General features: G+C 38.5%; 1 protein-coding gene across 7 annotated transcripts in view; it reads left to right on the plus strand.

Moving 5' to 3' along the window:
• SLCO6A1 (solute carrier organic anion transporter family member 6A1) overlaps positions 1–15,128 on the plus strand; it is an 82,393-nt gene that overhangs the window by 22,850 nt on the left and 44,415 nt on the right. For 4 of the 7 annotated variants that reach the window (XM_054715033.1, XM_054715034.1, XM_054715037.1 and 1 more), the window contains 4 exons: positions 2,250–2,432; positions 5,476–5,572; positions 9,913–10,034; positions 11,732–11,841. In XM_054715033.1, coding sequence (XP_054571008.1) covers positions 2,250–2,432; positions 5,476–5,572; positions 9,913–10,034; positions 11,732–11,841 — 512 coding nt within the window. The remainder of the gene's footprint in view (positions 1–2,249; positions 2,433–5,475; positions 5,573–9,912; positions 10,035–11,731; positions 11,842–15,128) is intronic. The other 3 variants (XM_028149824.2, XM_054715038.1, XM_054715035.1) reach the window with 2 other exon arrangements.

Consider the following 15,128-nt stretch of genomic DNA (forward strand, 5'->3'; position numbering starts at 1 on the left):
GTTCTTGAACTATCACCAGTGTTTGTAGTACAGACTGTTCCCTTCTTGAAACTATAGTCCAAATAAAAGATTTTTTTTAATATAAAGAAAGGTGCTAAAAGATTAGTTTTATCTTATTTGTAGAAAACATTTGTTTTCAGATATTGGATAGCAGGAATATCAGGACTGTGAGCTCTAGGAAAAGGAAACCAACAAGCTGAATTTTCTAGAAGGCAAGAGTAGTTGACTAGGGACATATTTGATTAAGGAGGGTGAAGGACCTCCTTAAGTTTAATAATCCATAAATTCAAAGTGAGATTTGCATGATTGTATGTTTTCCTATGGCCACATTCAGTTTTTAAAGTGTAAGTATAGAGTAAGGAGAAGCGTTTAACTTGACTAGGGTTGCAATTTCATTGAGGGATTGCATGGTATACAAGAGAGTAAGGGATTTAAAAGTGTTACGATGACAATGAAAGAAGTAAGGGTATAAAGGGACGTTGAGATAGTGAAAAGGAGCAAGATCAATAGATTATATAGGACCTGGTGGGTTTTAGGCATTGGTGAAATTGGGTTACTAGAAGGAGTGAGCTAGAAAGGTAAAGATGTTTGTAGAATGCTTGAAATTGCAATTAAAGAAGGTTTGTAGTTCATTGTGTTTGAAAGTTTAAATTGAATAGCTATATACATGCTAAGTGGAGTTCAAGTACATGGGAAGAAAACAGTTCAAGGAACTAACTGGCTAGGGCAATGGTTGGCAATCTCATTAGTCAACAGAGCCAAATATCAACAGTACAACGATTGAAATTTCTTTTGAGAGCCAAATTTTTTAAACTTAAACTATATAGGTAGGTACATTGTTATTAACTTAATTAGGGTACTCCTAAGCTGCGCTTTGCTAAAAACTCAAGGGGCCAAAGAGCAGCATGTGGCTCGCGAGCCGCAGTTTGCCGACCACTGGGCTAGGTAGGGTGTTGATACTGATATGTCTATATAAAATTGAATTATCAGTAATTAGAATAACAATTCTAGAGACCCCCTCCTATTTAACATGGAATCAAATAGTCCATATGAATACTGAACCAGCTGAAATTTTCCATTAGTGTACTATTTTGCAATCTACACATTAACCAGTTTTTCACAGTAATATCTTCAGAACATTTGTTAAGTTCCAATCAAATATACACAATCAAAATGATCTAATAGCATTGTTTAGATCTACCAGGCTAATAACAAATGCAATTCTAACAAACATTTATTTACTATTGTTTTATATACATGTAAATAAATAAAAAACTTAAGAAATAGACTGTCCTGTAAAAATATTTAAAATCTACTGGATTATTTTACAATGACTAACAAAAAATTTTATTGTGTAATACAGTGATTTTCAGCCTTTTTTATCTCATGGCACACATAAACTAATTACTAAAATTCTGTGGCACTCCAAAAATATATATTTTACCAATCTGGTGGAGTAAAGGGGGGTCAGTAGGAAAAAAGGGGGATATCTGTAATACTTTCAGTAACAAAGATCAATTTTTAAAAAGAAGAGAACACAAAGTTACAGAAACAAAAATAAATAGGTATAATTTTGATTAATTCCCACTGGATGGCTACTGTTGTATTGCCTATTGTCATTTGTTTATTTGACAATCTAAAGGAAAAGAGGTCAGTGCCCCTGACTAGTCAGGGATTGCATGTTTTAAAAATTCTTATGGTGCACTCATTAAAAATCGCTGGTTTAATGCCTTGTCCTTATGGACCTATGTTTTAGAAGTTAGTAGGTATAAAATGGGAAATTATTTTAATCAGAGTGACACAAAGTTAATTGTCAGAGAAGTGGATATAGAACTAAGCTCAGAAGGTATTATTTAATAATTCAGATAATTTAAAAAGGATACTTTTATCCTAGGGCAAAAGTCAGAGTTATCAGATGCCAAATTTAAGATATGTATATTTACTTATGCAAACAAGTATGTGTATACATATAGTCATACATATGCATTTATGTTTGGTTTATATATAATATTTGCATCTTTTTCAGTATTCCCACAAATTTTATTTTATCATTGCATTTTTCTGAGAACATGTTGATTAATTGTAGAGCTAGTACATTCAATGTAAATGAAATCTTAACTAAAAGAAAAAAGTATAATGGTGGAAATATCTTGTAAAAGGTAAAATATTTCATAAAATACACTGTGTATTTGTTGTATGTTTTAAGTTTTGACTCATTTAACAAAAAAATAAAATTATCCTTTCAAAAGATATTTGCGAAGAAACGAAGAGTCTCAAAGCTTGCAAGAAATCCTTTTCATTCTACTCAAAATATGTAACTTTCTTCATGCTTGGGCAGACTGTGCAGGGAATAGCAGGAATGCCTCTTTATATCCTTACAGTAACCTTTCTTGATGACAGCATTTCCAGACACTCAATTGGTATTTATCTAGGCAAGTTTTTTTCCTTCTAATATAATTTACCAATTCTGAATTTTTATTGAGCTTCTATATTTTGGTGTGCATATCTAAACTGATATACAGGTGCTAATTATTGGCTTTTATAATAACAATAGTGGTCTGGTGCATTAAATTCGTGCCCAGGGGGGTGTCCCTCAGCCCAGCTTGCATCCTCTCCAATCTAGGATCCCTTGGGGGATGTCTGACTAAATCAGCAGACAGATATCCCTCTCGCAATCCGGGACCGCTGGCTCCTAACCACTCACCTGCCTGTCTGCATGATCACCCCTAACCACTCCACCTGCTGGCCTGATTGCCCCCAACTGCCCCCCCTTCCAGTCTGATCATCCCTATCTGCCCTCTCCTGCTGGCCTGATCACCCAAAACTGCCCCCCCCCCTGCTGGCCTGCTTGCCCCCAACTGCCCCCTCCAGCCTGCTCAGCCCCAACTGCGCCCCCCCTTGCTGGCCTGCTCGCCTCCAACTGCCCCTTCCAGCCTGCTCAGCCCCAACTGCCCCCCCTGCTGGCCTGCTCGCCCCCAACTGCTCCCCCACTGGCCTGATCACCCCCAACTGCCCCCCTGCCTGCCTGTTCACCCCAACTGCCCCCCCTGCTGCCCTTCTCACCCCCAACTGCCCCTCCGCCAGCCTGCTCAGCCCCAACTGCCCCCCCCCGCTGTCCTGCTCACCCCCAACTACCCTCTTGCCAGCCTGCTCTCTCCCAACTGCCCCCCTACTGGCTTGACCACCCCTAATTGCCCTCCCCTCCTGGCCTGACCGCTCCTAACCTCCTCTGCCTCAGCCCTGCCACCATGGCTTTGTTCAGAGGACGTCTAGAAGGTCTCCCGGTCTAATTAGTATATTACCCTTTTTTTTAGTATAGATTGTAATAAATGGTAACTGGTGTGTTTAACTTTAAAATCACATGGAGCCACTTAATTCTGAAAAGCTGGTTGAGATTTGGAATTGTAGACAAGTCATCTGAAGGCCACCCTAAAAGATATAGAGCAATAGAAAAAATACATTCTTAAGTAATTAAAACTATAATCTTTCCATATATATATATATATATATATATATATATATATATATATATATATGTCATATCAAATTATATAGGCTGCAGTTCGTTTTCCTAGAAAAAATTCTCAAAATAACCAGACTGAATTTCTTGAGTAGATGTATGTTTAAACTTAGGGGATATGTGTAGGAAGTTGCTGCCATCATGTCCATAAGGGGAAATATATACCTCTTCAGTACTAGATTCAGTGTGGTGCTAAAATAGTGATCATTGTTCTAAGTTCTTTACATAAATTAACTCACTAATCTTTTAGGGGAGCTCTGACATTTTGAAGTTAATGAAAACAATCTCATTCATCTTTTCTTTTTATAAAAAAATTTTTTATTGAGTTTTTACAGAAAGGAAGGGAGAGGGATAGAGAGTTAGAAACATTGATGAGAGAGAAACATTGATCAGCTGCCTCCTGCACACCCCCTACTGGGGATGTGCCTGCAGCCAATGTACATGCCCTTGACCGGAATCAAATCCGGGACCCTTCAGTCCGCAGGCCGATGCTCTATCCACTGAGCCAAACCAGTTAGGGCTCATTCATCTTTTCAAGGAAAGAAGTGATATGCTATTTAATTGACCACAGAGTAGTATCCTCAGTTCACAGTGTTTTATGCTTATGTATCCTGCAATAAGTAATGCTGGCGTTTATCTCAGAATAATCTGTACTTCCTTATATTATAATAGCTTCTAGTCCTGGTGGATCATCTATTTGTACATCTATTTATCTAACTATCATTTGTTAAAAAAATTAAAGTTGTTTTTTATACTTATTGTGAAGGTGAAATAAAAGAAAATAGTATTTTGTGTCAAAATAATAATTTCCCTTCAGAGATAAGAGAAGGCATGCCAATAAACTAAAATGTCTGATATTCATATATATGTTTGCTTTTAGAAAAAAAAATTTGCTGTGATTTATTAGTCTTAGATGGGGGTGGAAACAAATACATTTGTTTTACTTTTGGTTCTATGGAATAGCAATCAGAACTCACATCTATGCATTACAGAGAGAAGTTTACTTTATTGCTACCTCTTATCACCCTGGCAGCTAATATGAAAGATGCAAAGGGGATTAGAATGTATCATTCTAAAGTAGAAACTTGTGTTAGTACCACAAATTAAAGTGAAATATGGTGTATTTAATTTATATTAAATGCAAATACATTTATTTATACTACATTAAATATATAGATGAAATAAGATACAGTGAATTATATAATTAAATTACCTGAGTTTCTCTAGTACAAGCATTGGATATATGTATGATGGCTAATTTCATGTGTAAGCTTGGCTTAGTTTGGTCAAACACCAGTCTAGATGTTTCTGTTAAATTTTTTAGATGTGGCTAACATTTACAATCAGCAGACTTTGAGTAAAGCAGATTACCCTCCATAGTGTGGGTCAGCCTCGTCCAATCAGCTGAGGCCTTTTAAAATAAAGACTGAGATTTCCCAAAGAGAGAAATCTGTCTCCAGACAGCAACATAGAGAAACTCTACGTGAGTCGCTTCAGCCTGCTTACTGCCCTGTGGATTTCAGACTTATTTATAGCCTTAAGGCTGTAATGTTAATTCTTACCTGGATTTTGAATCTGCCAGACTATCATGAACATTTGGACTTGCCAGCTCCCACAATTGCATAAGCCAATTCCTTAAAATCTCTCTTTCTCTCTACATATCTTATTTGTAATAGTGCCAACAATAAAAAATTAAAAAGGAAGTAGAAAAAATAGTTCCCACTGAGAGATATTGATCAGAAAAACAGGAGATGGTCACCTGCGAAAAAAAATAGTTCAGAAATCACTTCACACATACCCACAAATCCTTATTTGTTCTATTTCTCTGGAGAACCCTGACTAATAAAGTATACTATGAAGCTTTAAAAAGGAATCCATTTTAGTGATGTAACTTTTATTATCTTGTGACAAAGCTGGCTTATATAGTAGTTTGATATTCAGTATTCATTTTATAGGCATACTGGAAGCTTCAGTAACAATTGGATATGCTTTGGGTTATGCGATAGCAGCACCACTGGTTACCACCCCTGAGAGGAGTACTTCTAATAAAGAGTAAGCCGTTTTCTTTCCTTTTTTGCCTACATTATGTAAAATATTTATTCAATAGACACGTTAGCATATAAATAGACTACAGGCCCAGTGCACAAATTCATTCACCCATGGGGTCCCTCAGCCTGGCCGGTGATCATGGCCAATCAGGGCCTTCTCACCCAGTCCAGATCGGGGCTGATGGGAGTCAGCCGGCTGGGGAGGGACCATAAGAGGGTTCCAGGGCATGTCCAGCTCTCTCGCCCAGTCCCAATTGACCGGACCCCAGCAGCAAGCTAACCTACTGGTCAGAGCACCTGGCCCCTGGTGGTTAGTGTACATCATAGCGACTAGTCAAGCAGTGATCTGTCAGACACTTAGCATATTACATTTTTACTATATAGGATACATTTAATTTTTAATAACCATATTTTAGAAAAATATATATAAATGTGACTGATATGCACATATATGTACATATAAATACATCTACAATGTATATTTTTTATGGGACTGCTTGATATAGAATTTAAAAGACACCACTTAGAATGACAAGCTAACTAGTAATCTTAATATATAAAAAGCCAGGGGCCATCACGACCAAAACAACCAAATGGTTGACCAAACAACAGGCTGTGTGGGGCGAGCAGGTCGGCAGGGGGGTTAGTGAGGGACGACCAAATGACTGAACAGCAGGCTGCATGGGGCGACCAGGCCAATGGGGGAGGGGGGGCAGTTGGGGATGACCAGGTTGGCAGAGGGGGGCAGTTGGGGGTGACCAGGCAGGCAGGGGGGTAGTAAGAGGTGACCAGGCCAGCAGGGGGGGCAGTTAGGGGTGATCAGGCTGGCGGGGGGTGGGGAGAGGAGGCAATTAAGGGTGATCAGGCAGGTGAGCAATTAGAAGCCATCAGTCCCAGATTATGAGAGGGATCCGACTGCTGGTTTAGGCCCAATCCCCGGGATCAGGCTCAAACTGGCAGTCGGACATCCCCTGAGGAGTCCTGGATTGGAGAGGGTGCAGGCTGGGCTGAGGGGACCCCCCCAGCCATGCATGAATTTCATGCACCGGGCCTCTAGTTCTGCATATAATTTTTTTAAAATTGTGGTAAAAAACATGTAACATAAACTTTATCATCCTAGCCATTTTTAAATGTATAGTACAGTGTTAACTATATGCACTTAGTTGTGCAACAGATATCTAGGTCTTTCTATCTTGCTAAACTGAAACTTTTTATCTGTTGCACAGCAACTTCCCTTTTTCCCTTTCTCCCCAGCCCCTGGCAATCACCATGCTACTTTCTGTTTCTAAGAGTTCGACTACTTTAGATATCTCATATATGTGGAATCATGCAGTATTTGTTTTTTTGTGACTAACTTATTTCACTTAGCATAATGTCCTCAAGTTTCATTCATATTGCAGCATATGACAGAATTTTCTTCTTTATTCATTCTTCTGACAGTGGACATTTAGTTTACTTCCTATTTGTGGCTATTGTGAATAATTCTGCAATTTCCATGAGTGTGCAAATATCTCTTTGAGATTCTGTTTTCAATCCTTTGTGATATATTCCCAGAAATGGAATTTAAAAGAAAATCCTCATCCAAGGATATGCTTATTGATTTTTTATTTTTTTAGAGAGAGAAAGAGAAACATTGATTGGTTGCCTCTCAACTGCACCCCAATCGGGACCAAACCCACAGCCTAGGTGTAAGCCCTAAACGGGAATCGGACCCAGACTGGAGTACACTCCAACTGAGTCACAACAGCCAGGGGCAGAAATGGGATTTTTTAAAGGAATTTTCATTCTGTTATCCATAGTGGATGTACCATTTTATATTCCTACCAGTAGTGCTCAAGGGTTCCAATTTCTCAACATCTTTGCCAACACTGGTTATTTTCTGTTTTGTTTTGTTTTTTGGTAGTAGCCATCCTAACAGGTGTGTTGTACATTTAATTTAACTTCCAATTTCAATTTATTTTTGCCTATAATAGGAGGCATGGGCCAAGATTCTATTTTCTCTCAAAGAAATAGCTAATTGTACTAATGAATTTTTGGATCATTTCCTTTTTTTTAATTTTTATTTTTACTGATATTAAATATCATTTTTATCATACACTAAATTTCCCATAAATGTTTTTTTTTCTTCTCTCTTATCTGTCTAATCCATTTTCTGACATTTTTCTTTTTTTGAAAAAATATTTTTATTGATTTCAGAGGAGGGAGAGGGAGAGAGAGAGAAACATCAATGATGAAAGAGAATCACTGATTGTTTGCCTCCTGCAAGCCCCACAATGCAACCTGGGCATGTGCCCTGACTGGGAATCAATCCTGTGACCTCCTGGTTCATAGGTCTACACTCAACCACTGACCCATGCCGCTGGGCATCTGACATATTTTTCTATTTAATGCCAATACTACAACATTTTAAATATAACTACTAAATATAACTAATGTCTGACCAGTGTGGCTCAGAGGTTGAGTGTTGACTTATGAACCAGGAGGTTATGGTTTGATTCCGGTCAGGGCACATTGCCTGGGTTTTGGCCTGATCTTCAGTAGGGGGCCTACAGAGGCAGCCAATCAATGAGTCTCTCTCATCATTTATGTTTTAATCTCTCCTCCCTCTCCCTTATTCTCTGAAATCAAGAAAAATATATAAAAATAAATATAACTAGTTATATTTAATAACTAAAGCTTTATCATATAATTTGCTATTTGGACGAGTAAGACTCTACTCATTATTATTCATTAAAAATCAGAGGCTGTGTTTGCAAAATTACTTTCCAGATAAATTTGATAATCTCAGGTTATAATCAAAGCATTTTAATTTGAAATACTTGAATTTATGGGTCAAATTGGGAATAACTGTTAACTGGCTATGTAAGAATATAATATATTGCTCTATTTTCTCAACATTTCTTTTTTGCCCTTCACTAAAGTTTTATGATTTTATTTATTGAAGATATCTTATGAAGTTTATTCCTACTGATTTCATATATTCTGTTAGTGTTGTGCATGGAATCTTTGTATTATGACATTTACTAATCATTGACTTTTATTAGGAGATGATATTGATTTCTAAGTTTATCTTATATCTGTTACTTTATTAAATTCTTTGCTTATACTTTGTAGTTTTTTAAGTTTATTTTCCTTAATTTTTAGATACTTAGTTATTCACACGAATGTGTATAACTTTTATCATATTACATGCAATATAATGAATATAGTTAGAATATATAGCTGGGTTCAAAAGTGAAACAAATAAAATTTCTAAAAATTATAAAAATAAGAAAACTTGTGCCCCAACTGGCAATCTAGAGTTGAAACTTTCTAGGCATAGTGTACTGTACAATGGAAATCAAGATTGCAACCCTGTGTCATTGCACTTTGGAATTGGTATCCCTGAGTAATGTAGCAATGGATAAGGAGTTGGCCCTTATTCTATGAGAGATAAGACCTATAAGCAAGCTACTCATCGGGTGTCTGTTGGCAGTAAAGTCACCTGTGAGAAACCAGCACCTCCAAAACTGTGGTTCCTGGGGTTGTGGGCATTTCCCCATGATGGCTGGTTGGACAAAGTCTTAAATGTGTGGGAAACTGAAGACAGTGGCAGCTGTGTAGTACCAACTTCCCTAAATCTCCTCCCTAAATTATACAAAATAACTTCACAACTATGAAAATTCTCCACAAGATCATAGTCGCAGTATCATGGAAAACAAAGAATGCTGAAATCGTAAACTGTGATTAAAAAGAGAAAATTTAAAAATCCCAGCACAGGATCCTTCACACTCCCATCCCACTCTGTCCACTGTAAGGCTTTGTGGTTTACAAAGGTGGAGCAAGAAAAATGACAGGTCCTGAGGTTGATTAGGTGTGATCACTAGAAGGTAACTCACTCTTAGTCTGAGAGTTCAGAGAAGGCACTATATGAAAGAGATTTCATAATAAACGTGATTTAAAGGGTTAATTATGCAACTTAAAGGGAAGGTTTTTACTAAAGGGCTAGGTACATGATTTAAAGGGGCAAGACTGATTTTAAAGGAGAGGTGAGATTTAAAGGTATAGTCTTCCAAATGCTTAGCTTCTGTTGGAGAAGAAAGTTTTAAAAATATTAAAGAATTACTCATCACCGCCTGAGTGGACAAGGGAGAAAAAAGAAAGGGAAAAATTTAGGGTCCTACAAGACAAAAGGGAACTCCATAATTGAAGGACTCATAACCATTCATTCTCAGCAAAGCAAACAACAGGGACAAATTAACAGAAAATGTTTCATTTCTCTCTTTATTTTTCTTTCTCTTTTAGATTGTGGTTTTGTTTGTAATAAAATACACAAACTTGAATTTTTTCACTTTTCTCTATTAGAGTTGATGGCGGTTTTTTTTATGAACACTGGTTGCGTACTTGGTGGATTCGCTTTGTTTTGGTCACAGTTATAGCATGGTCTACATTAATAGCATTTTCATGCTTTCCACGGCATATACAAGGTGACTATACTGATATAATTCATTTAACTAAAGGACTGTAGGTTCTTCATCCCACCCTCACTTCCCCTGTCCCCTCCCCCTCATTTTCAGAATATGCTTGTACTACATTTCTCTCTGTCATGGATATACAGAGACATGGTATAGTATTATCTGAACAAATGAAGCCTTGTGTGGCCAGATACTATTTTATTTATGTACCAGACTTTCATAAGTGAATATTTTTTGCTCCTTGTCATTTATTTTGAAAAATGGTTTATATATAGAATTTATAAGTTTTATTAAAGAAAGATATCTACTTATCTAGCATCCTATATAATAAAAGGCTAATATGCAAATTGTCCCCTCCACCAGGAGTTCGACTGGGAGTTCCACCAGGGGGCAGGGCTGGCCAGCCAACCACCCGCAGTCCTTCCCCCTGGCTGGCCACCCCCTCAATCAGCTCTCCCACCCCTGATCGGTGCCAGGGCTGGTCGGACCCCACCCATGCACGAATTCGTGCACCAGGCCTCTAGTTATTTAATATATGTACTACCTCATAGAAGTGTTGTAATCCTATATAATAAGAGGGTAATATGCAAATTGACCCTAACGGCAGAATGACCGTTGGACTAGTCACTATGAGGCACAATGACCACCTCTTGGTCCCTTTACCTGGCCGACAGGCTCCAATGGCCTGATGACCACCTGAGGTGGAGGCGGGACTGGCAAGTGGGCAGGAACAGCCAACCTCTCGGTCCCTTCCTCCAGCTGTCAGGCACTGATCACCCAAAGGCAAATGGGGACCTGGGGGTGGGTGATGGTGGAGGGCGGGGCCAGCTTGCAGCAGCTGGAGAAGATGGCCTTGATTGTAGGCCAGACCTAGGGACCATACCCGTGCACGAATTTCATGCGCTGGGCCTCTAGTATAAAATAAAAATTATTAAAATTCTTTTAAAAACAGAGAAATAAAATATTCTCTTTATGATAGTACATTTTATTGGCACAAAATGTTTTATTAACATTAAAGACTACTATTTTATATTTTAGGACTATACTGTAAAATAGTGTAGAACCTTGCCACATGTGGCTATTTAAATTCTAAATTAAATTAGAAATCCATTTACTCAGTCATAGGAGTGAGTTTCAAGTATTTAATGGCTAAGCTATTGGAAAATTTTCATTATAACAGAATGTTCTTTAGGAGGACACCGTTAGAAGAATGTACCTTTTAGTTAATTAGATTGACTTTAGCTTGTTCAAAAATAGCTCACTTGGCATTCAAGACAAACTAGGTTTATTAGGATATGTGTATATATACGTTTTACATGTGTTTTATTTTTTTTTAATTTTATTGTTGAAAGTATTGTTGAAAGTATATGTCCCCCATTTTCCTCCCCATTTTTTCCTCCCACTCGGTTCCCACCCTTCACCACCCTATTGTCAGTATCCAAAGGTAATGCATATATGCATATAAATCTTTGGTTAATCTCTTCCCACCCTTTACTCCCACCTTTCCTTTGAGATTCCTCAGTCTATTCCATGTCTGCATGCCTCTGGTTCTATTTTATTCATCAGTTTATTTTGTTCATATATTTCTTGTTCATTTGTTTTGATTTTTAGATTTAATTGTTGATAGATATGTATTTATTGCCATTTTATTGTTCATATTTTTTTATTCTTGAACATGTCATAAGATTCTTTTGCTTATTAACATATAGGTATATCAAGGATAAAATCTGGGAAACACAAAAATCCTACTTTCATGGACAAAAAGTATAAAGATCAAGAATTTGGAACTAGTATCGGTGATTTATTTGCTTCTATTTGGGTAAAGTAAAATATTTTGCATGAACATGCCAATTAAATTGACTTGTACAATTTTCTATGGTGGATTCAAGAAAATAACCATAAAGTGTTCATCTTAAATCTGAGTGGGGCTTTTAAAGTCTTAATTAACCTATTCATTTAATGGATAATGGGAAAATAGGACCTTACCTAGCAAGCATTGCCAAGAACTTGGCTAGTGTCAGAGGCTGGTACCAAATATTTTCCTTCTTCTATTTCTTTTATATTATTTTGTGTTTATTTTTTCCCTGCTGAAATATAAGTATTAACATTATATATCTTTTTTATTATGTTTAAATGTCTTAGAAGAGAACTCTAGAAGTTAACAAATATTCTCACAAACATCATATTTTATTGAAAATATCTCATCTCAATATCAAATGAAGACGAACTCTGTTTCTCTACGTGAGAAATGAGGCATACAATGCAGGCATAGTGAGGTGAAAAACACCCAACCTACATTCAACTTGTTTTCCCTTCTGTTCACAACTTCACCCTTTAGTTTGCCTGCAGAATTATTGTTCTCACATGTAGTTTTTATCAAGTCATTTCCAAGATTATTTGGTAGGTGAATTCCATATTCTTTTAGAGAAACTTTGAATACCCTTCACAATAGCATCAACTGAATTTTCCTCCCTTATTTCAGAATTTTATCCCTATCTCCCTGACATTCCAGCCACTTGCTGTTTCATGGATGCATTAGGTACTTTCGTAGTTCTGTACCTTTTTAGATATGAATCTCTCAACTTCAAATGTTCTTCTTTCTCTTCTCTATTGGGACAAAACCTCTTTGTCAATCTTACCTTAATGAGTTTCTCCTTTAACGCTTTCATAAAAATATAATATAACATAACATGTATATATGGTATAAACATATACATAGTGCTTTTTTATTAAATTCATCTAATTCTTCTTAAAATGAAAAGATCCTATATAATAATAGACAAATATGCAAATTGACCATACCTCCGACATACCCAGAAGCCACACCCACAAGCCACACCCACCATCCAATCAGAGCGAGTATGCAAATTAACCCAAACCAAGATGGCTACAGCCACAGAGAGCAAGGTTCCCTAGGTAACAGAGGAAGCCAAGCTTTCTGCCAGCTGTTGCAGGCCTAAGCCTCCACTCAAGCTACAAAGTTTCAATTATAGAAGGTAAACAAATTCAAACAAATGGCGGCAGAATGGAGCTTGAGAGAGCAGGCCAGTGTTGCCGCTGGCAACAGGGGAAGCAAAGCTTTCTGCACACCCTGGCCGGGCCCACCTGCTTAAGGCAACAAAGTTTCAATTATAACCCCAACACAAATGGCTTCGGCGGCCTCGGAGGGAGCCCCAGGCTTGGCTCTGCTCCAGGCTACAAAGTTTCAATTGTAGAAGGAAAATAAATTCCAGATACCAGGGTCTCCACTTGCGTCCCAGGGGGCGTGGCCCACCTGCAAACCACCACAGGCCCCTCGCTCAGGCCGCCCCACACCCCAAGGGAACCCCCACCTGATCTGGGACGCCCTTCAGGGCAAACCAGCTGGCCCCCACCCCTGTACCAGGCCTCTATCCTATCTAATAAAAGAGAACTATGCAGATTGATCATCACTGCAACACACAATATAGCTGCCCCCATGTGGTCAAAGATCCTGCCCCCATGTGGACACAAGATGGCCACTACAAGATGGCCAGCAGGAGAGGGCAGTTGGGAGGCACCCAGCCTGCAAGGGAGGGCAGTTGGGAGGCACCCTGCCTGCAAGGGAGGGCAGTTGAGAGGGATCAGGTCTGCAAGAAAGGGCAGTTGGAGGTGATCAACCCTGCAGGAGAGGGCAGTTAGGGGTGACCAGGCCAGCAGAGGAGGGAAGTTGGGGGCAAACAGGCTGGCATGGGAGTGATTAGGGGGTGATCAGGCTGGCAGGCAGAAGCAGTTAGGGGCAATCAGGAAGGCAGGCAGGCAAGCAGTTGGGAGCCAGCAGTCCTGGATTATGAGAGGGATGTCCGACTGCCCGTTTAGGCCCGATCCTAGGGATCGGGCCTAAACGGGCAGTCGGACATCCTTTGAGGGGTCCGAGATTGGAGAGGGTACAGGCTGGGCTGAGGGACAACCCCCCTCCGTGCACGAATTTCGTGCACCGGGCCTCTAGTATGTTGTATAAAATCTTAAACTTTGTTTACTTGTTTTCATTTAAACACAAAAGTGTTTATCTTTTTATCAAATCATGAAACCTTTCTAGTAATGGTCTATATTTTATTCAGATTTTTCTGTAATTTTAACTTTTACCAAAATATTTCACATATTTCATATATTTTAACAATATAGAAATAAATTAGGTATAGCTTCTTTCACATTGTTAAAAAATATTTTCAGAAAATTTAAACGTGAATGTTTTAAGTCTTTTCTAAGACAAATGTTATGCAAGAAATAAAACCAAGTCAATTTCAATACCTCTCTCTTGAAAATAGAGTGTTTTGATTATTATTAGGATACAAAATAATAATAATAATTACATATATATACATATATATATATATATATATATATGTGTGTGTGTGTGTGTGTGTGACAACTGAAACGACTGTTTGACCAGTCACCATATGGTGCTAGCATAGATGCATAGACACAGGTCAAGTCTATGAGTGAACTAAGAATGAACAAGACAAATACTTGCCTTCGTGGAGCTTGCACTGTAAGAAGGTTAGTTCAGGGATGAGAATTCAAAATTGCTACCAGCACAGACCTGAGGTGCTGCTTCTCAGAGCAGCCAGAAATACACCCAGTTGTGGACTGAGGGTGTGACTGAAGGGCTGATGCTGACATGAAGGTGGGGCCATTCTGGATTTCCCAGAGTAGCCAATGGCTGCCTAGGAGGCAGAGCTTTTGACGCTGAATGGCATAGAAACCGACCAATCAGAACCTAATCTGGGTGAACTGTGAAGGCAAAACCTAAGGTGGGGGCTGAGGAGGGGTTTTAAGGGCAACAGCTGTTTGGTGTAAGGTGTAAGAAAGCAGTTCAATTTTTTAATGACCGGTTTGGCAGTATAGTACATATGGCTGTCTATCAGTCCAGATATAGGAATTATGTATTTTTGTCTGCCACGAGCATCTCCTCCTGCTGAAAAAGGCTTTCCCTTACCTCCCCATTTAAGCAATCCTATCTATATAATCTATCTATACTAATAAAAGGGTAATATGCTAATTAGACCGGGTCAACCGGCCATCTTCCAGATGTTTGACTTCCTTCTGGACAAAGCCATGGAGGTGGGGGTCAAGGCAGAGGCAGTT

This window comes from Eptesicus fuscus, chromosome 4 (assembly GCF_027574615.1).
Source record: "Eptesicus fuscus isolate TK198812 chromosome 4, DD_ASM_mEF_20220401, whole genome shotgun sequence".
Classification (NCBI taxonomy): domain Eukaryota; kingdom Metazoa; phylum Chordata; class Mammalia; order Chiroptera; family Vespertilionidae; genus Eptesicus; species Eptesicus fuscus.